Below are 22,756 nucleotides of genomic sequence, written 5' to 3'. Positions count from 1 at the left end.
AGTCCAAGCAGTTATTAAATAATGTGCTCGGCTCTTTGGAAAGCCTCAAGTTCTATTTGTTGTCTTCTCCAAAATTACGGCTGACTGATTGTCCTGCATCAAAGGAATTTTCTGCCAAAAATAAATAATATGATATTACATTGAAAGCATGAATTTCAAAATTGTATGTCCAACTTTTTTAAATCGAGAGCACAAATTGTCTTTTTTTACAGTAAGAACATGAGGCGTCATGTTTGACATCTGAGATACATTGATGTTAAATGTACTATGTTAATTGAAAATATGAACATTTAATTGCTGATGAATACCTCCAAAAATGTGGATAACTGGGACGGCCTGCGAATCCTCTCAGCACGCTCGCTCTACCTTTGGCCCGTACGATCTCTGGACCTGCATCTGATGCTTTCCAGATACCAGAGTCAACCTCTGGCAACGCAGACTGTTTCAATCATCTGAAAAGTATGTGCAATGTAATATATCTTGAATACTTCCCAAGTGAAATATTCATGAATAAAATCAGCGGAGGACAATAGCCCCATCTTGGAACAAATTACTTATTGGACTCACACACTTCCAGATCTCTGTCTTTGCTCACCACAAGTGACTTCGATGCATTTCTCGACTTCAAAACGCCATATTCCTCCAACAAAGGACGCACCGTTTTAGTGACTATGGCAGCTGTGACCCTAAATTCTCATTTGTCATTCAGATTTGCATCTTCATTCGCTGTTCCCAACCTAATCTGGTCCTCCCTTGAATTAATCAAAGTGCTTTATGTGTGGCGGCAGTGGGCTACGACTATTGCTGTCTCTGTCTGGCCCCAGTGACAGCCAGTGCTCAGAATTATGGATCTACCAGCTGTTTACAAGTGGCTATCAGACCATCTAGTGAAGACTGAGCACGGACTGAATGGTTGGGGAAAGCACCAGAATCCTTTATTTTGGTTTAGTGGCCTCCTGTGGCCTCCTGAAATCCCCTTTAGACCAACCTTACTCCGCCTTCAATCGCCTCAATATGTGAGAGATTGTCTGATAGTTGTTCTGTTTATGTCCTGTTCTCTGAAACGTACTTTATTGTTAGTCTCTGTTGTTGAAAGCACTTTCAAAATACATCTGAGGTGAATCAGTTTATGTTCACACACACACACACACACACACACACACACACACACACACACACACACACGCACACGCACACGACAAGGTAAACCATGCACATTTCCATTTGTAGCCTTGTGTGAGCAGTGGATTTTGTGGGTGATGTTAGAATAACCCAGATTAGTTATTTTTATTCTTCAACAGATTATTTCTTATCAGGAACTGGAAATATGAGATAGACATAGATGTGTCCTCCATTTATGTCAACATAAACCAAGACTATTCTCCAAAGCAAATGCTAAAAACAACATATGTTTACGTTAAAAAGACAAAGCCGAAATAATTATGTTACTTGTCTGACGGAGCAAAGGAGGAAGTTGGGGGACTGTATTTTGGTGGATGGATGGGTCCACAAGCTTAATAAAAAGTTAAACTTCAAAACATGAGTTATTCGTTTCCTGACCACAATTGTTCCTGAGCAGTAACCAAGTGGATATTGTTGTAACCGTGATGACGAAGGAGACCTTCATTTTATGAAATAGTGATTTGAACCCAAACCACAATGTTTTTCCCACCATAGCACATATGTTTTTAAATCAAACCATGACCTTTCCGTAACCTAACTAAGTCGCTTTTGTGCCTAATCCTAAACCAATCATAGCCATACCATGCGTAAGAACAGAAAACTGTATTATCTTTTAAACAACAATGTCGTCCTGTGATCAGAAATCGTGTCATTCTAGAGAGCATGGACCAATGACTAGTATTCATTTAAATAGAATTATTTTTACAAACCGAAAATTTTATCAATACCTGAGCAATTTAAAAGTGTGCTTTCCATCAAGGTATATGACAGTCAGGGCACTATGATGGTTGTCTGAACAGTAACTGAAAGTTATGTCAATGAGTCAGAGTCAACAACGACAACTTCCAACCACCTCAACGTTACCAGAACTGATGAACAATTTAGTTTTTCATCAATTACCAATAAATCAAAAGAGGAGGAAGAGGAAGAGGAAGACTGAGTAGTCCCATTAGTTGAAAACGTTTTGACATACACATTTAGTTTTTAATCATTCGCATGGACATGCCCTGAAAGTCTCCCATGACTAAACGTTCCTAAAAGCTCCGCTTGGCCGCCGTCTCTCTGTCGGCTCTAAATATATACATTCTTCATCAACATCTCTCAGCACCTCTTTCCCAGTGTGTCCTGATGTTTAACAGGGGAATACTGTGTAGATTTGAAGTCGCAGCGGGGCACTGAGAGATCAGCATGCGTTTTTCCTGAACGGTTCACATCTATAATAAGGCTCCTCATGGCTCCCTGAGGGAGGATTTTGCGGGGAAAGCTAAACTATGCCACCCAAGGTAGTTCCACAACCTTTGACCTATGTGGCACATCCCTCTCTGGCTGTCACATCATGTGACCTGTCTCTCCACAGGCGGTAGTCACGGCTCAGCTGTTTTCCGCTGCAGCGTTTTATTGTACTTTCCCACCCATAGCGAGCACCTTGGGTTATTTGTCTACTAACTGCAAATTGATAAACCTTGCACCCCAAAATTGAGTGCGTGTGTATGTTTGCTTACATACACTGTATGTGAGAGTCTATGTGTATGTGTATTTTTGAATGGGTCCTTGTGGCAACAAATGAAAAGAAGGATTTCCGTGTTATCAATCAAGTTTGACCAACGGGGCCACCCATCGATGTATTTCACATTTTGTCAGTTTAATGTCTAAAATATAAAGCTGTCAAGCCATTAGCTGTTAGAAATGTTCTCATGATTGATGGAGAGCGAAAAAGCTCCATTTTTATTTATAGCTAGCTTTTCTTGAATGCCATGTAAGGAGGTGCCTCTGCATTGTTGCTGCAAATCCGAAAGACAACATTGTTGCCAGAGAATATTCACACAGAGTTTCAGCCTGCTATGGATGGACCCTGTAGCTCGAGAGACCATTGTACGTCAGTGTATGAACACCATCTTTTGCATGAAGTGAAATGAAGATCAGATAACACTGTCTGACTTTCCCACAATACAGACCATCTGCTGATGAGGCTACGCTAGTGCTACCGCTACCGCTACTGCTAACAGGCCTATGATATCATAGACGGTCTATAAGAACCGGACGTAATCACTGTGGAGTCCCTGTGTACAACTACTACAATTGATAGTTTTTAGTTAAGACCTTTTTAAACTTATTCATCCAAGCACATCTCCTTGTGATGCCTTCACCATCATTTCCATCAGCACATGCACACCTGGAAGCTGCCCTTAACACACACATTGGCCTCTGACCAGCTCTGCTGTAATATATGGGGGTTTAGAATATCGTTGATGAGGGAATGTAGACGTGTCAGTGTGTTTCCCACCCACATTTCTCAGTCAGTCTGCGGATATGAGCAGGCGACCTCACAGTTAAGACTGCATCTCTGAACTTGATGCTACCGCTACCCTGCTTGGATTGTAACACAGAACAGAGCATTAACGCTAGAGGAGTCATGGTTGTGCATTCACATTTGCATAATTAGGGTTCATATAAGCGGTCAAGATAGGTCTGAATTCTTGGCAGATACACTGTGTGACTCTTCCTCTTGTCTGAACCGTGAGAATTTCTGACAAAAATAACAAAGTCTTGCCTCAACGCTGAATTACATGTGTTGAGCTTTGATTTTCTATGATTAAATGACTGTTGTACCGGTATGTCAGTTGCCTGCAGTTTATTTCCAATGGGAGTTCGGCTACATGTGTTTACATTTGGTCACTACCTTCGGTGTTTGTGTCCTGCTCATGTGTCCACGCACTGTATTTTACATCACACCTACAAAATGAGGCCATATGAGACAGAAACATATGAAACACATATGAGGATTTCACTTTGCCCTTTTCCCAAGTAAAGTAAAGTTCACGATCTTGACTCCATACAGGGTATGAGAAAAACGTAACCTCTCGAGGGTCAGCCAGTCCAGTCCAATATAATCTGATGTCTTACTCCAATAACCACAATGAGAAAAAAACATGTTGGGAGCTTGTTTGTGTTCTACTTTGGACCAAAGCCGGTGGAACTGCTTGCGTAGGAGGAACAGGGCTCGTCGTTACCTTGATGAAATTGCCGGCATTACAGGAACTGACACATTTGGTAACTTTACCTGGTTATAACAGGTAAACCAGGTTATAACTGGTTTACCTGTAAACCAGTTATAACCTGAGATAAAACCACTAAAAGCTTTAAGTTTAACATTTCTAAACAGTAACCTGAGGATTCTTTGGAGGGTAATTTGGCAGAATACAGTTAATGTAGTATTTAGGTTTGTACAATATTCATTTTCTTCAAATAAGTAAGACGTTTTACTTGTTTGAACATGGCGTACATTTTTTTTGTGAATAATAAAAAAGTACTTTATCTTTTTCCATCCTGCTGAATCGGTTAAATGCTTTGGTACCATGGACAGTGTTACATTTGTTCTCCCACAGCGCCTCTGTGATGAAGGGCTTCCTCAAGCACTGTGGAGAAAATTCACACCGTCTCCTCTGTCACTAGAAAGTGTTACAGATGTGTGAAAAAGATTCAACAGATGACAGTAAAAACAATAATACACTGAGAATAATGGTAAACAATGTGGAAGTTGAGAGAAAGCAGCGGCCGTAATAGATGTTGTCTCAGACCTGGGGGGCGAATTACGATGTGCTTCAGAGAAATGTTGGCGGATATGCCTGAACTCTGCTCTCCGCGGCTCATCAGACTTCAGAGAAATGCTGATTTCAAAGGGCCGGCTCTTAAATGGTCTTAAGTGGAGTTACGCTGTAAAAAAATGTCATGTCATAATAGGTTTATTCTAATATTCAAACTTCAGTCACATACTCAGACAGGCATTAATCCCTAGAACAGGTTAAAAGTTCTAATTTATTGTGAAAACATATATTTTAAATGCAGACAAAGTCATATTATGATAATAAGGTTAGTGTGTACATTATTTTACAAATTAAAATGACGAACAATTTCATTCAAGGCAATTGTTGAAGCAACACTGAAGAAAAAGCAATATTCTAATCACACTGGAAAGTTGTTTCACATTATGTAAAATAAATAAGATTGCATAAGCTGAACCTGTGGCTCAGTTTATGCTGATGCTTAGATATTTTCAAGTATTGAGGTGATATTTTAAAGTAAAAGTAGCAATACTGCAATTTAGAAAATCTTAATTACAAGTCCTGCATTTAACAAGTAAGTGAAAGTATCACAAGTATCAAAAGTACTCATGATGCAGAAACATGGCCCCTGTGAGTGTTAAAGTACCTTCTAGGTCTACTTTTGCTTGATTGTTATTACTGATGCATTTTGTGCAAGTTCCTATTTTGCCGTTGGTCGAGGTACAGCTAAATATAAATATGTTTTATACTGTTGGGTTGTGTTACTCATAGTAATGCATTGAACTCATTGTATGTAAAATCTTCAATAACTTGTAACGAAAGCTGTCAATTACATGAAGCATAGCAAAAGGTACTATATTAGCAACTTTATTAAAACGTTGCATATTCAGATTATTTTCTCATGTGGAACTATCAAAACGATTTTGGTCGCACCTCAGATGGTGAATAAATGATGAAACGGTGCGCCACCTTTTACAGGGTAGTCAGAGTGGTTCAGAAGTAGATGCCTGCAGGGTTTCCCTTCCTTGCAAAAGGAAATAGCTGGGAAGTCAACTGTCCACCAAGTTAATGATGCTTGTCTGTTAAACGCCCTCAGATAACCAGGCAACAAGTACACAATCCGCTTGGTCCTGCGTCACATTGGAATGACTCATTAAACGGGGATCATTGCGAGCCTTTTGTTCGTGACATCTTCCAAAATGAGCCGTGAATGATGATGCGAATTAACAAAGATGTACTGCATTCTTTTCTCTGCTGTGGAACAATTGGGATTCATTGCTGATAAATGATGATATTCATCTCCTTTTCTCTGCCTCTTTTGCACGTTTTGCTCTGTCTCGTCTCTCGGTCAAACATAAGGGATGCGTTTGTATGGAAACAGTGATCAATCGCGTTACCCATGAACCCTTGCTCCGCTGTGGGGTTAGGGCCACATTGAACGCTCGGCCATGATGGATCTGAACACATTCCACCCTTCCCCCGCCAGAGCTGTTTAGGCTAACAGCTGTCGGTTTGATAGAGAACAAGTGTCTTGTGGGATATGTGGTTTCTATGACGGCTGGAAATACAAACTCGTTCATCCTTATTTCTCTCCCTCGACAACGGCATTGTCTTTGACTCTCCTCTTTCATTTAAAAAAGACTGATCACTGCAGGCAGCTCAAACCTCGTTCGTCTTTTTGAGCCTGTGTTTGTTGAAGCCGATTGTTGATGGTGTGCATGTTTAGGCCTGGAGCTGAATGTCTGTGGGGGGGTCACCTCACAGTCAGAGATATGGGGGACCAAAACATATGTTGCTGAAGGAATCACAGAGCGGTCAACTCCTGGGTGAGGTTAAGCGGGTGAGTCTTTCGTGGCTTCATATACTTCCGTGTGTAATAACAGCCTGCACTGACTTGTGTGAACAATATACATCCACAGCTGTATATCTGGTTCTCACACACTGGATGTTTCAGTCCCAACATAACCTGTTATCACATAAAACAATCTAAAGAGGTGCTCCTTGGCTTTGGAAGTAATTGTTGCAATAAGTAAGAATGCTAGTTAGCCGGGCATGCTAATGATTGCAGTTTATGATTAAGAAGATAAACATATGGTTTAATCTAGTTCTTATACTTTTGCTTTTGTGCTTTTGGTTTTGGAAAGGCTACAGAAAGACATGGAACTCTTTGAATGCACAGTATTGCTCTTACTACAGTCCCATGCACAGCGATCCTGTTTTGGGGATAGGTTTAGCGAAAGTACAATTAGACTAACAAAAGCATTGCCACAGACCTGTTTATAGCCAAACAGTTTCAACCAGAGGCTCATGAAGGTTAATAAAGACCATTGATAGCTATACATTTTTACTGGTCAAAATGTCCTACAGGCTTTTTCTTTTTGCAGTTTTTAGTTTATCCATGTGGATTTGTTGGCTGTCACTTTTAATTTGCACATCACACAAGAATTTGCATCTTCACACTTTGAGTGTCACAACTTGTACTTGCAATGGTACATTTGTGCTTGCTTTAAAGCATAAAGTCAGCATCTATACTGAATAGTTGCCCACACATTCCTATATGCTTTGGGTCTTTCTTTAGCGTTGTTGGTGTGCGTGTGTGTGTGTGTGTGCACTTGATCTTTCAGCCTCAGGTCCATGTTCACATATCCTGAGCAGGAAACATCATGTTAGCATCTCCTTCCCTTTGCTTTCTTTTCATTCTGTGACTTTTTTCAGGAAACCAAATAAATTACACACAACCTTGTACTCCTATCTTTACGAGGACACTCATTGACATAAAGCATTCTACAGCCCCTTACCCTGAACATGACCATCACAACTAAATGCTTGACTCCAACCCTTAACCTAAAAATAAAATGTAATTTTAACATGAACATTAAAACCAAGTCCGAACCTTCAAACAGGCCTTTGAAGATCCGTCCCCACTTTCTATAAATGTCCTCACTCTGAAGGTCTAAAAATCAATTGGTCCTCACAAAGATAGCTCAACAAGTGTAGACACACACACACACACACACACACACACACACACACACACACACACACTTCCCTGTGTGGTTTTCCGCATGTTCAGCCAACGTGTTTCCTATTAACTTCCATTCAGCTGGCTGGTATTAAGTTGTTCAAAGATGTATAGTCGAGAGCCTCAAATCACACCGGATTACCCACAACCTCCAAGACCAAATCAACCGGGATATTTGTTGTCCAACGTGGTTATGTTCTCTGTCTCAGCTGATTTGAGTTGAAGGCTGCTGTGTTGTTTTCGTGTGGTCACTATTTTACTACTTTGTCCTGTATTTTGGGTGTTTAGTTGACCATTACGTTCAGTGCAGGTGCACAGTAGGTCTCCAACAACAATTGCAAACAGCAGAGTGTTAAGTTTGAAGTCACTCAGTTACAAATTGTGTTGTTCCCTGAATGTGGAAAACAAAGAAGTCAGATGCAAAAAGGTGGAGCAGGAACAGACAACAGGTCACAATACAGGAACAGTTACAGGTACACTTGGTTTAGCTTAGTCTCCTAAAATTTACATTCCCAGACAACAAAACTGCATCGTTAATTATGTTTGGACAGAAACGTATTTTCTCCTGGATGCCGCTTTTACTCATTTTATGCCAAAACAAGATCTTTTTTTTCAATTCACAGCCATGTACTTCAAACTGAGAAAATATATTTCCCTCAAAACGTAATTGAAAATACAGTTTAGTTGGATGGGGATTTCATTTTTAGGAGACACCATTGGGTGGCTGGATACAAAGGCTATGAGCATCATAACATAAATGATCAATCTGGCAGGGAATCAGTGGAAATGATACGGTTATAGACTGCAGGCCTAATGACGGAAATGGAAACAGTTGAGCAGGTAAATGAGAGAGTCAGGTGGGAAAGTCTAGCCTTTGGCATGCTGTACAACGATGAACGTTATGGAAGTGCTTTGCTTAAAAGTCAAACACTCAGGCCTTGACAGTCCATAAGTTCAACACCATCAGTTTGATTTTAATGAAAGATGAATGAATGAAGATGATGCATCAGCCAAAGAGTTCCTGCATCACCTTTTGTCCTTTATGTGCTGACTGAAAGCACACACAGTTTAACCTATTGTACTGTGTAGCATAATAATTGTGTAGTGGCAGTACACTTACACACACTTCATATATCCTTGGCTGTCTCCTTGAACTCTGTGTGAGGTCCTGTACCATTTGTGTCAACATTTTCTCTGCTGCTTCATCTGTTGATACGTATCTTCATCAATCTGTGCTTTTATTGTTCTCCATTGGGCAGCGTACGTCTGATTCGGACTCTAATCAGCCCACTGGACTTATGTTATTGGTCACAAATGGTTCGTTTTATTTTATTTAGTTTTATTAAGAATATTTCACACACTGACCTGAGGCCTCCCTCTCGTTGTAAAAACCTCTAAATTGCTCTGCTGCCCTGGATCAGAGCAACATGTCAGTACAAATACGTACCGATATTCTGTACATATGTCGGCCACCTCCATCATGGTCGGGTCTCAGCTGAGTAAGCACAGTGTAGAAATCCCATAATCGTTTCTGAATGTGCCCAAAACGGCCAAACACGCAACCCCTGCCCTCTAAACTGCTTGGTCCACGTCCAAAACCATGTCTCATGTTCCATGTATATATCCACACGGAGGTCAGAGGTAAGAACTGTACCGTGAAATGAATCCGCTCTACATAGTTCTATTTTATTAGAGCTGACAGCTTTATGACGCTACATGGGCTCCCTGGTGCTGTGGACGAGTAATGAACCAGCACAAATGAGTACTTCTGAAACCTCAGGTGTTGGAATATCATACAGGGATGTTAATGGCCATTACATGTGCCTTTCCTCTTCGCTCCATTCTGGAAAGAGATTTGCGGAGCAGGTTTCAGTTCTAAGGTGGAAAATGTCAAGCGATAGTCCTGTTGAATTATTCATCAGGCCTCACAAAGGTTGTTCTGTTGCAGTGCTAGACTGTTTGCGTGAGGTTTTGGCCATGTGAAGCCTCTCTGCTTGAGCTGGATTATACTGGTGAACCCAGAGCAGGAAGTCTGGTCTCCTGTGATTTATTTCTCTCCGTGGAAAGAGAGGTTGCACGGTCTGTAGCACAACTTAGCCCACCTGTCTAAGGTGGGGTGCAGCCACTTTTTATTACCATCAAAATGAGAACGTAACTCCATATGACAGTCACTGAAAGAAAGACATTTCTTCCCCTTGGTATTTTCCACTTCAAAGCTGCTTCAAGTGACACTTGAGTTATTACCATTAAACCAAATGACTCCCTGTAATGTGAAATAGCTCGCTCATACTGCTGAACCCACTAAGAATCAACAACAGGAGTTTGACACCGGGGCTTCTTGCTGAAACGATGGATGCTGTCGTTCTTCTTGGGAGGACAGTCAATTAACTTGCCAGAAAAAAATGTTTGGTCTTTATTTTGATAAAAAGAACAAATAATTCGGACAGTGTTGTGTTTCTCTTTGCTGTTGCAGATTAATAGCATATAAACGTAACTTCTAGGAGACAGGGTGACCTCATAGACTGTGTGGTTCTCACCAACGGCTCCGTACCAAACAGCTTACAGTCAAACAGAACGCAGAGAGGAGGTCGTGTGGCTCAGGCTCTAGCTGTTTGGTGACACCAGGAAGATGCTTGACATCCTGAATTCATTTTCTTTATATATGTTGACATTATATGTGTATTGTTTTTGTCATTTGGATTGTCTATACTGTAATTCTATTGTGTTCACTCTGTACACGTGACATTTATTGCATGTCTGGAGTTCTTATCCGACGTGAAATTTGTGATATTTGGGTGTATATATAAAATTGACTCGATTGAAAGCCAAAAGAAACCGGTCCCTGGTGAAGAAAGTCTAACATCATCTTACTCCGGTGTCGGAATAACAAGTTGAAGCTAAAAGGAAAGGAAATACTGGAATAGGGTGGGCAGATACTCGAAGCCACAGGGATGCTCATGTTGCTCCATGTCTGCTGGATGTGTTAGTAGATATTTGTTTGCGAACAGGACAGCCATCACAACTTGATAAGCCCAACACCCAATTAGTGTTGAAACATCTCTGGCCCCTAATGAGCAACTAAATGTTGCTTTAAATCAATTAACTATACAAAAAAAAACAACACAGTTTTTGACAGATGAAATACAGACACACTGACTTTATTTCATAATACTTTATTTAAAAAGGGTTTGAGTATCACAGTGAAAATAGAGCCTCTTGGTTTATAAAGAGTGACAATACATCTCACGTATATGAAGAATATGTGTCGGAAGCTGCCTCAAAAGATATATATTTCACATTGTCTCAGGGTCCAAAGTAGAAGACTTTGCACACATTTTGAGTGATTTATTAATATACGATCAATGCGAACCTGAATTTGTTTTTGGTCCAAATAATAAACAAAAAATTTCTGTAAATGCACAATGATCAGTTTGTAATTGTCTGACACTAATTAGTCACACTAAATATTCTCTGCAGCGACAGTTCAGTGAGTGACAATAAACATAACAGAAATTCAATTCTAATTAATAAAACGAATTACCTGTTCTTACATATAATGTAATAGGTTTGTTCCTTTTATTGAGATAATTATCACGTTTTATATTAGAAAGGTTTAAGTTTACAGAAATAACAACATAATCTCTCTAAAGTATTTTGGGAATAGATGGCGGTTTTGTCATGAATTTACAAAATGAATAAAATTAGACTTATCATTGCATATCAGTGTGTCTGGAAACTGGAACGTTTTAACTTATTCAGCAATGTGTTTAAACAAATGAGTATAATCAGACAAAATGAGTGTCCATTAACTTCTATTAGTTTAATGGGAAAAGACTGACACTTATAGGTTATTGCACCATTAGCTGCAAATTGATATGAGTATCACCTGTGATCAGGCACTCAGCAAACAGAACAGAACATAGACCTTAGAAATGAACACAAACAACAGGACTTGCATTACAATTTCGGGGAAACAAATGTTGCGGCATGGCAGCAGTTGAGTGGAAGTGGAAAGAAAGCCGGTGGGTTGCTGGGAGTGTCCAGATTGAAAGCACATGTTGGTCGCTGGGATCTCAACTCAAACGTGTTACGTTTTGGCTCAGTGGCTCTATTGACACATCATACATCAACCTCAGTAAAACTATAAAAAAATCGAGTGTTCAATGGAGGCGACTGGTGGGCCGAAGAGTTTCCTGCCACATGTCACACAATGACGGCGGCTTTTGTTTTCAATCACTGTGTGTTGACCGTAACAGATTGTGTTCAGTTCACCGTTGTTACATCTCAGATTGGTTGATAAGGAAACAATACGGAGAAACAACAACAAAGAAGAAGGACGATATTTGATTTGATTTGCTATTTTTTCTTTATAAACGTTAAGAAAATGATTTTAAAAAAGTAATTCAGTGTTGAATACTGTGGAGTAACAAACCATTACACGTGTATTGCATGACATCTTAAAAATGAAGCTTAATACTGTTTCTTACATCTTAAGGGCTAGCCTTCATTTAGTAGCTACTGCCTACTGTACATTGCATTAAAAAGCATTTAGTAAGATTATACACAATATAAAAATAAAACAATTACATTTAAATTGACACATCTGATAATAAAGTGGCTCAAATATATATAAAAAGACTAATCGAAAACTTTCTTTTTGCCACAGTGAACATTTCCATTGTGATATTTATCATCATCTGTTTCATGTGACAGTTATTTAGCTTTTCATTCCTCCCAAGGACGGGTGTCGGTATGAAAATACTGCAGTTGAATTGCTCTGCTGTCATGATATACATTCACAATTAGTCCGTTTGATGAGTTGAGACAATGACAGTCTTCTACTCCCTTTTTCTAACAATGAATGAAATGGAGAAGTCATGCTTTCACAGGTTTCTTCACGTTACATGTGTTACTCTTCAAATATTTGGTCTCTGTTTACTGATATGTTCAGTAACAAAAAGTATGCATTGATAAGTGTTTCATTCCCTTGTAGTATTCATCAGTACACCATGGCCTTCACATAAAATCTAACAACAGCGCTTCAAATATTTTGTGACTGGTAAAAAACATAACATAGAGGTCACAATATCACATTCTGAATCTTGCATATAATAAACAGTGAAATATAATTATGTCAATGGCTCTGACCCCTTATACTGAATATATATAGCGCCTCAAGATCAGTGCTTGTTTCTTCGCAGTGTGTTTGAGCTTCCGTCTGTTTTGTTCCTGATGCTGGAGCGAGTGTGACGATAATTCAAGATACTGTTGTGACACGGCCTGCCCTGATTGGTCACTGCTTGTGAAGGTGTAACCCCACTGGACAGCCTCTGCTACTGCCCCATGACCCCTCAGTCAGGGAGTAATGCCACTTTCACTTGTTATCAGTGGACACTTTTCATTTAACACCTCCATCCGGGGTAGGCTTTTTGTTTTTCTTAGGAAAGTATAATATCTAGATTAAAAAGTAGAAACATGTTGACAGTAGTCACTCTTTAAAAACGGTTTATGTTGAGATATTACTATGAATTCAACTTGGGTGGATTGGTGTTTGTAAATGATACGCGTCTTTAATAATTAACATATACTGTAGGACAGCCAACAAAAATCCCGATCGGAATTCCTTCTCGGAGACCGATGTGAATATTTTTTTTCCCATGACGTGAAAGTGGCATTACCCACAAAGCCTTGCCTGAGACAGAAAGCTCAAGTTGTTTCTCTCTGGCTGTGTTAAGTGAGAAAATACTATATACAGACGCACATTTAGAGTTAGTTTATATGTTGCACATTCAAACACACACACGCACTTTCTCTGTCGTGCTCAGCACTCACACACATATATCTGGCATTAGCATGCGTCCCGCCACCTCGAGGTATAATTGCACTTGGTGCTAACATGGAGAGTTGGAGGGGACTGCGTGGGTGTCCAGAGGGATCGGTGGCGGTGCTTGAGACGGCACGGTTTGGCGGTGAAGTGCTGGTTCTGCAAGCGGTCCAGAGAGGGTGGACGGGTACATACAGCGTGTTTATATACATCCATAGCAGTGACAGGTAGGTATACAGGTTCGACTCCGGAACGCCATGCCTGACGACATACATGTCTTCCCCTTGTGTTTAGTTTTTCTTGTTATTGCGTCTTCTAGATTTCTTCACCCTGGAGAGACACACAGATGGATAACTTGTATGTTAGCCTGAAAAGACAATAAGGTCATTGTGTCTATTCTTTTGCTGGACCAGATGAGGGAATCAGTACTGGGCAAAACCAGTAGATTCACTGAAAATGTTGTTGTGGAATTAAATCGAATCTAATGATTAAACATGATGTCCTGCATAACTATTAAAACCCCACAAATGTCAGTTGATAATTAACCCAATAAACCCAAACTTTCCTAATATTTCCACTCACTTTCCCTTTAAAATGACTCCCAAACCTCCTCGCTGAGACTTATGTGCCGTACATAAATGTAGCGCAAACTACACTAGAGAAATGCTGCCGTGGTACATAATCCAGGCAAAGAAAATGTGTAGCGTATAAATGTAATTTCTAGGAGACAGGGTTGCTCATGCACATCTGTTCGTATCAGAGCAGACAGGGACATGTCGGGGGCCTCAGTGTGTTGGCGGTTTTGATAGGTGAACAGATTTATATGCAACTGTAACGGAGCATGAAAGAAGGTGATGCTGGACAAAGACAAGCCGTACTATCAAGAAGGTCAGTCTATAAAAACGGTGAGTAAGAAAAGGTCAAGTTGCGATTTCGATCTCTACATACAATGTGTGCTGTGCCACATGCTGGCTTCAATAAGCCGCGATAAGACTTGATTTTAAAAGCACTTCTGTGTGTTCTACACTAACGCGGTAAATATAGATCCTCAGAAATTACTTTATTGTTTGTTTTCACATTGTACTTCAAGTGTTTATGGTGTTTTAAGAAGCAGACATGCAGCCTGGTGATAATCACCACCAGACATGTTGGGAGCATTTTTTTTTATGAGGAATGCACACATTTTAACTGCTCGGCTCATTAAAAATTGAATGAGCTGCTGCAGTTTTTTTTTTTTTTTTTTAGTATTTACCCACAATGCTGCAATTCGACCGGGACAACTCTGATGCTGATGTGCAATTAGTGATGATAATTGTATGGAAAATGCCTCTTTAAAAAAAGCCATGTTAAAAATACAATAAATACATGGATGTGGTGCATTCACTGTGAGCGAGCTGAGGGGGTAAAATTGATGAACATTTGATTACTCTGCAGCTTTCTAAAGTCACAGAAACTTATGAGAAAAAAGGAAGCAGACAAACCAGTGGCCTGATTCATCACTATTCTTTCTTCACGCTAATTATTTCACAGATAATAACTCAGCTGCTTACATCAACCATGTCAGCGATTTCAGAGAGAATATGCCGGCGGGAAACTGAGAGATGACCATTTGTAACAGTGGTTTATTTCTTCTCTGTTGCCTCTAAACTCTAGCAGAGAAGAGAGCTGTGTTTCATTTCTGTCTCTGTCCGCGATGCTTGTGTCTGCGCAGAGAGAGTGAGGGGCTTTTCCTCTTACTTGTTAATGGCGTTCTTTAAGTACTGCTGCAGCCACTTGGTCTCCGGGTTGATGCAAACCTCCCTGTTGCTCTTCAGCTTGGCACTGTTGGAGAAAAAAATGTGAGGGATTAGACGCCACATTCGGAGCATTTCTGCAAAATGTCTTCGCTTACAGGCTTGTTCATGTGAATCAGGGGAGCGGAGATCCAGAGAAAGCAAAGAATTTCAGCCTAATCCAAATTTGCATGAAATAAATCAGGGTCAAAGACTACTGGAGAATATCTTCATTTCGTAGCTGAACGTCCGGTGATGTTGGACAGAAGATAGATTCTATCTATTTTATTAGCTGCGTGGTCAACCGGTGTGTAACAAGACCTCACAGCAGCCTCAAGGACAACATTTGGCAGTTTAATTAACCCAGATTCTAAGAGAAGCTCCTTAGCTTGGTTCTATTTATTTCTCATGTAAAGGCATTTTAAGGACAACATGTTTAGCTCAGCAGCTATGAGTCAGAGATGTAAATAAAGTTCATTATTATAGTACTTTAAATTTGATGATTGTTGAACATTTTCCAAAGCAGGTTTTTTTCTTTTTTAATCTGACACTGTAGCCCCCCTCAGATAAAAAAGATGACTGAAAACTAATATAATAATGTATTTTATTTTTCATGAAGGCCCACTTCAATAAAAGCTCAACTTTATCTCCAAAAAACCCACAAAAGTCTTACAACACATCCCAGTTTAAACCAGAGGATTATTACGTCTAACAAGCTGTCACCTTAACATCACGAGTCAAACAATCACACTGGTGCTTCTAAATTTAAAGCTAACCTGCATTATTTTATAACGTAAAATAGAAATATCTGCTCTGTTTAGGGTCGGATTCCTGCTGAATGAATCAAAGGACTTTGATGGTAAATTGAGCACAATATGTCAGGATAATATCTGATATAGTTTATGAAGGCTGAGCTCAGAAACACCTCAGCTAAGCTCCAAAAGCTTCGGCACATCCTACAACACATCCGAGCTGAAAAGCGAAGGATTACTGCGCCTAACAAGCTGTCACCCTCCGGTCGACAGTGAGAAATCACAGCTTTCTGTTTCCACTCAGGGACAGCTGGAGGGGAGGCTCTCATCGCCAATCACACTTGTAAAGCTGTCCCTACACTGCACACCAAACGCCGTAAAACCGTATTTTGATGTAGAGTTTTTAGGGGAGAGAGTTTTGGTCAGGCTGGTTTAAAAGACACTGAATTAGGGGACACACCTTACATTGAAAGAACTACCACAATTATTTACAAGACACTGGAAAACAGCTAAAGCTCTTGGTATTGGTACACATCTTTTTAATTAAAAGTTAAAATACAATTTAAACAGTGAAAATGTAAATTCTCCTACGAAAATTTGATTTTAACACTCAGATGTTGATCGATATTTTCTCTTCAGGATCAGATTTGCAGCTTAAGACTGAAGCAGGAGGAGCTGCAGCGATTTCAAAATGAGAACACTTGTGCGTTGAAGCGAGTGATGACCTGTTGATGGAGAGCTGAGCCAAATATCTAGGAGAGGATTTGTTCTGTTATCAGACGCTGCTGGGAGAGTGTCAGATCTGTTGGGGCGAAAGGGGAGGACGGGCAGTGGGGTCTCGCCACCCCCCTCCAAACATGTGGATTTCACGGTGGCAAAAGGTCGTGTATGAGAGTTAACAACTCAGGAGGTGTCACGCCTCACTGTTCCTCCTTCTCCTCCCTCCATCTCTCCGTCACACGGCTCTGCAAATTAAACGCATTCCTCTGTGCCTCCTCGCAGCTCTCTCGTCAGTGCGCTCTGATTCAATTTAAACCCCCATACTCTCCTCCTCAGTCCCTCGCTACCATTTAATACCCCACCTCCCCTATTCTTCACCCCATTTAGATGCACACACCCGAGCAAATGAGCAAATAAAGTTAAAAGAGCAGTTCAGGAGCATGAATCCAAGCATCAGCCCCATACTCATCCGCTCAGGAGCTCTCTGCTGTTTATCTGTCTGCTTGTCTGGATGACCAACTGAGAGCCTAAACCCTAATTGACTTGGCTGGAATTTGAGTTCCACAAGCAGCAGGTAGTAATTACTTCACAGCAAGTTAATACCAACAGCATGCTGGGACGGGTGGATGGGGTGAAGCAGGGGTAGGATGAGGGCGCACGGTGGTGCAGAGGGGTAAGGGAGGGGGACAGCGGGTATAGTGTTACTGGCTTTCTTTCATCTGCCTCAATAGAGATATCAGAGCAACTCTGCAAGCTCCTCGTCTGAATGACTTCTTGACTCCTCCGGCAGTTTTCTGGAGGAAGTTTAAAGGGAGTTTGTGTCCCGGCTGGAGCGCTGTGTGTCCTCTTTGACCCTTTGCCATTCGCTCACCCCTTCTAACAGTCATTAGCCCCCTCCCGTTCTGGCAGAAGCCCCTCTTGCCTTTTGGCTGTGAGGCTTCTGCTGCACAGTTTTCTATAGCGAACAAATGAATGAGGCCTTTTAGTTAATGTGTTTCAGACTGGTGACAATATACTCCATGTTGCTGGGCAGGGAAATAAAAAAAAAAGTGGATAAGGGACACAAGAGGTCCGCAGAAATACAAAGGTAATCACTCTGACCCTTAATTATTGCTTCCTTAGCAAAACATGAATGTCCGCATGAGCTCAAGCCGTTACCGCTTTCCTCTTTCTGAGAGGACCATGTTGTTTTAAACTCAGGCCTCTCATTAGGAAAAGAAAAGAAGAAAATGAACACCATAAACTCACACTCTCACTATATCGGCACTGTTTTTACTTATATTTATGTAGCGTACATTTGTTTTAACATACCAAATAATGGTGAAAAGTGAGGGAAATAAAACGTAAACACATTAAACAAAATGAGGATAATAAAACACCAGGCTTACAACAATGATTAGATGTCATGTGACACCTTTATCAATAACAAAATGGAAAGTAAATGGTGTAAACTCAACAGAATGGTGAAATGGTGTTGTATTGACACCTTTTCCAGCTGACACATTTCAATGCATTTTGAAGTGAATGTATGTGTGCATATGCGTGAGAGTATTGTCTCTCCATTATCATTCTAAAAAGAAAGTCAGATTCTTGTTGGATGTTTTTTCATTAGGATAATTACAGAATTAATTTATTAATTATTAATGAACTAATCCAATTTAATCATATTTTTATGTCTGAAGGATTTCTGTAGCAAACATGTAAATATGTAGAGTTTACATATACGCTTTTATTATTCCTTACACCCTACTGCTGTTAAATGAACCGTTTCCCTGCATATCAGCATGAAGACGTTCGGGGTCGGAGGTCACACTCGCTCAAAGGCACAGCAAAGATATCAAATCACCCAGCGAGGATCAGACACAAATAAGGTTGACATAAAAAAGCCAACTATTTAATACTAACTCATGGACTTCCAGTAAAACAAAGACCTTAAAGTCCCTGAAAGTTATTTGTCAAAGAGTTGGACTATAGTTGGAGAGCGTCCATGGTCTGAAGGCAGCGCTGACTCTGACCTACACAGCTATTCAAATGCACCCGAATACACCATCTAAAAGAAGGAACTTGCGTGACAGAATCCTTAATATGATTAGCAATCGTTCACACTTTAGGAAATACGTTTCTTTAAGTTAATCACCACAGTCATTTCACAATCGTTCACTTACATGACTTGGAAGGGGCAGTTGGGTGTGTGGAGGAACTTGAGCTCTTTGATGGACCGCTGAGGGACCGTGTTGAGGGTGGAACGACACCAGCACCGCTCCACCAGACTGATGGGCTTTGCTGCAAAAACACAAAAAGGAATGTCACAAATTAGCATTAGCGGTAAAACTAAAAATAATAAACTACACGACAGGACATTTTTTATAAAGTTAAGTTAAATGATTCACTTTGTTTCAAGCTTAGTTAACACAACCTAACCTTAAACACGTCTTCGCCCTAAAATGTATTGATATATGTTGTGTTGACATGCATTTCGTCCCCATAAGAAAGGTGGGTCCCCACAAAGCGTGAACAGATTTATGTCCACACAATGTGAGTAACACACACACACACACACACACACACACACACACACACACACACACAACTGCTGCATTAAACTTATTATTTTTTAATGTAAAAACTGTGTAGTACTTCAATAAGTGTAGCAGAACTCTGACTTCCTTATAGATGACATTGTTAACTTGAGGAAGAAAACCTATTTTGAGGTTTTTGGAAGTTTTGATGATATTTAAGCATTTTAGGTTTTTTAAATGCAAATGTATTTTTCCTCATTGTGGCATTTCACAAAGAATCAACTCAATATATCAACTCAATATTTGATAATTCAGCGGTTCAGAAGTAGATAAAGTGACTGTTTTATGTTTTTTCTCTATTAACAATTTAAACATTTAATTGTTCTTGAAACAGAGATGGGGTCATTTTTGTTAAAGTGAGTTATTTAGTTCATGTGAGGATTTAAACATTAACATCAACTTAACTTATATTACAACACAGTAGCTTCTACTTCATTTCACTTAGGACTAAATGCATGACTTTCCTCAGCGGACAAATGGAAAGCGTGCGTTATCTACTGTTACATGGCTTTATAAAGCATGGGAGGGTATGAGTTTACCTGCTATTGCTCTGAACAACATGTTCATTAAAGGGAGATTAGCCCTTTCTGACCAGTCACACACTCACACACACATGCAGAATTTCAGCTTTTCACTCCGAGAGCATTCAGCACAGCCACTCTGATGGAGAAGGGTCCTCCTCATTCAATTTCCAATATTTGCCCCTTTTATGAAAGAGCACTCTGCGGCTCAGACGGCATCAAAAGCCTCTGAGGAAATCACCTCAAGTACATTCTTAAAATGATTACAAATCACCACTGGGCCTCCGTGGAGGCTTGTGGGGGCCCAGAGGACCACAGATGCACACGAATAACTCCAACTACTAACTGATTGTAGTTTTGAACTTAATTCGCCCTTTTGAGGGATGATGGTTGTGAAAATGAAAAGTTAAAATGTGAAGAGAAACAATTGTGCAGTACAACTTTACATTATAGGAACCCATCCCAAAAGCCCTGATCTTGTAGAGTGTATTATTCCATGTATTACACAGAAATGGTTTAAAAGGGGAAACATGCTTCGTTGAGGCTACAGAGTGTGTGCAAAAACTCGTTTTTTTATCAGTAAATTCCTGCCATGATACAATCAAATATGTTAAATCAAGTGAATCATGTGTAGCTAACAGACCTTTGTTCTGGGGTTAAACATATTCCCATTGATACGCATGTTTGTAATGCAACACCAGATGTCCTGCCACAAATGGCTAAATCCTCAGTAATATCAGCCTAATGATTCACACCCTTTCAGGGTCTCTTCTCATGCAAACTAAGGGATCATTATGCAGCACGCAGCACCGGGCCCAGAAGCGAGCATCCACTGCTATCACCGCCGCATTGTTTATCCCTAATTAGAAACTAATTAAAAGAAAGCAAAGGGAAAAGACAAATACACACATTTAGACCTAACTCTTTAATATGCAATTGGGGGTCTTACTGGGGCTGAAACAACAAGCTTAGCATAATGCCGGCCAGACGACTCAACACCCTGGTTGTCTCCTACTAAGGCTAACATGTGGAGGATTAATGTGGGGTCACAGTGGAAACTGCTCTCCTCCTGTGGTACATGAAGGATTTTAGTCGAAAATAATGAATATAATATAATCACTGGAAAATTTGCGACCAGATTTATTGCTCAGATAATCAAATTAGAATAAAAAAGATTTCTTATTTTTTTCAAAAACTTGCAATAATAATGTAGATTACTAATTACAGTAAATATATTGTAATTTTACTTATATACTAATAATCAAGGGTGCAATTAACTAACTAATTAAATAATCACTTATTAATCTGCTGATTGTTTTCTCAATTAATCATTTTGGCAGAAACAATTCAGAATTTCCCAGAGTCCAAGTTGACATCTTCAAGTCTTTTTTCAGTCTAAAATCCAAAGACATTCAATTTGCTGTCGCAGAGAACAACAACCAAATTAATAAAACAACCAAACAATATGTTTGAAAAGGCAAACCCTGTGACTTCTTTGCACTTTTCTTTTAAAAAATTGCTTAAAACTCTATTATCAAACTAGTTGCAGATTACTTTTCTTGCTGTAATTTTAATTCTAATTCTAATTGTTATCAATTAATCGTATAATTGTTTCAGATATTCAGTAATTATTTATTCAATACGGATAAATGATTGGTGGATCATTTAGGAATAAAAGTCTTCTTTTTGGTTACTATTTGTTGATGAGATGTTACAAAACTAAGTCAGAGCAGGTTCACAAAGTGCTGGAGTTAAACAGCCATAAGTGCAACAAGGATAATGTCTAAAACATATCTTTTTCTGCAAAGAATGAAACTCATCAGACCATCAAACCATCCAAATTCAGTCGACAGATACGTGCCGACAATGTAGGAATGCAAGCTTTGAATGAACAAGAAGTTAAAACATGAAGCCGAAGTGAATCTTCATTTAGATTTAAGACATTCACCTGATTTTCTGACCGATTCCAGAAATGTTACTTCCCACACAGCCAAGACTGAAATAGTCAAAATGCTAAAAGCCTCAACCTCCAGGATTCCCCATTTTTAAAACATCTCATAAAGCAAACATTTCTTTAACCAAGAATCAGTGAAAACCCTCAAACATGACCAAACCAACAATCTCTCTGCACCATTGAAAACCTGACCCACAGTCTGCCGTCCCTCTGCTGGACTCACCGTTGGAGGTCGGTACATGTGTGGCCACGGCCATCAGAGCCATCAGTGCCAGCAGCTTGACATCCATGGTGGTGGGCTAGCAGGCTGCAGGAGGGCTGCTCTCTCTCTGCTACAATCCAGGGCGCAACTGTGGCCGCCAGCTCTGCTCTGTACCGTGTTAAGTCTTCAGATGGGAGAGAGAGAGAGAGAGAGAGAGGGAGGAGGGAGTCCCATTTTCCCAGGAGGGAGGAGGCAGGGTCCCAGCATGAGAGGAGAGGAGGGGAGGAGATGAGGGGAGGAGAGGAGGGGAGGAGAAGGAGGGAGCAGCAGTGAGTTCAGTTTGGAGACTTCCTCGATTGTAAATGTGTTGGCTGGGAATCAAGGAGAAAGTCTAAGGGAAGTCTCTCTCCCTCCCTCCCTTTCTCTCTCTTTTTACTGATTTCTCTCCTTTCTTTACCTCTAAACCATAAGCCTTACCCTTGTTTTAGACCAAGTCTACAATCTAAAATGTAATGATTTATGTGGGGACGTGCATTTTGTCCTCACAAGGAAGGCGAGTCCCCACAATGTGACTGTGTAAACAGATATATGTCCCTACAAGACAGGTAAAACATGATGACACACACACACACACACACACACACACACACACACACACACACACA

At 40.2% G+C, this 22,756-nt stretch overlaps 1 protein-coding gene across 1 annotated transcript; it reads right to left on the bottom strand.

Moving 5' to 3' along the window:
* Positions 1 to 10,909: 10,909 nt before the first annotated feature.
* On the bottom strand, positions 10,910 to 22,252 carry cxcl12b (chemokine (C-X-C motif) ligand 12b (stromal cell-derived factor 1)). The gene is made up of 4 exons (XM_031864816.1): positions 22,113 to 22,252; positions 19,001 to 19,118; positions 15,329 to 15,412; positions 10,910 to 13,921 (listed from the first exon to the last, which is right to left on the bottom strand). The coding sequence occupies exons 1-4, from the start codon at positions 22,177 to 22,179 to the stop codon at positions 13,882 to 13,884; spliced, it is 309 nt and encodes a 102-aa protein (XP_031720676.1). The 5' UTR covers positions 22,180 to 22,252; the 3' UTR covers positions 10,910 to 13,881.
* Between the last annotated feature and the right edge of the window lie 504 nt (positions 22,253 to 22,756).

This window comes from Anarrhichthys ocellatus, unplaced genomic scaffold, assembly GCF_004355925.1.
Source record: "Anarrhichthys ocellatus isolate YVR2014 unplaced genomic scaffold, GSC_Weel_1.0 scaffold31, whole genome shotgun sequence".
NCBI lineage: Eukaryota > Metazoa > Chordata > Actinopteri > Perciformes > Anarhichadidae > Anarrhichthys > Anarrhichthys ocellatus.
Note: the sequence above shows the minus strand (reverse complement) of the source record. Positions and strands in the feature narration are given on the sequence as shown.

What these genes read in the sequence shown, in the direction of transcription:
- cxcl12b (XM_031864816.1), bottom strand. Translation starts at nt 22,179, where the DNA reads ATGGATGTCAAGCTGCTGGCACTGATGGCTCTGATGGCCGTGGCCACA. An exon ending in AACTGCCCCTTCCAAGTCAT is followed by an intron (nt 15,413 to 19,000) that starts GTAAGTGAACGA and finishes TTTCTCCAACAG; the next exon opens with TGCCAAGCTGAAGAGCAACA. An exon ending in TTAAAGAACGCCATTAACAA is followed by an intron (nt 13,922 to 15,328) that starts GTAAGAGGAAAA and finishes GTGTCTCTCCAG; the next exon opens with GGTGAAGAAATCTAGAAGAC.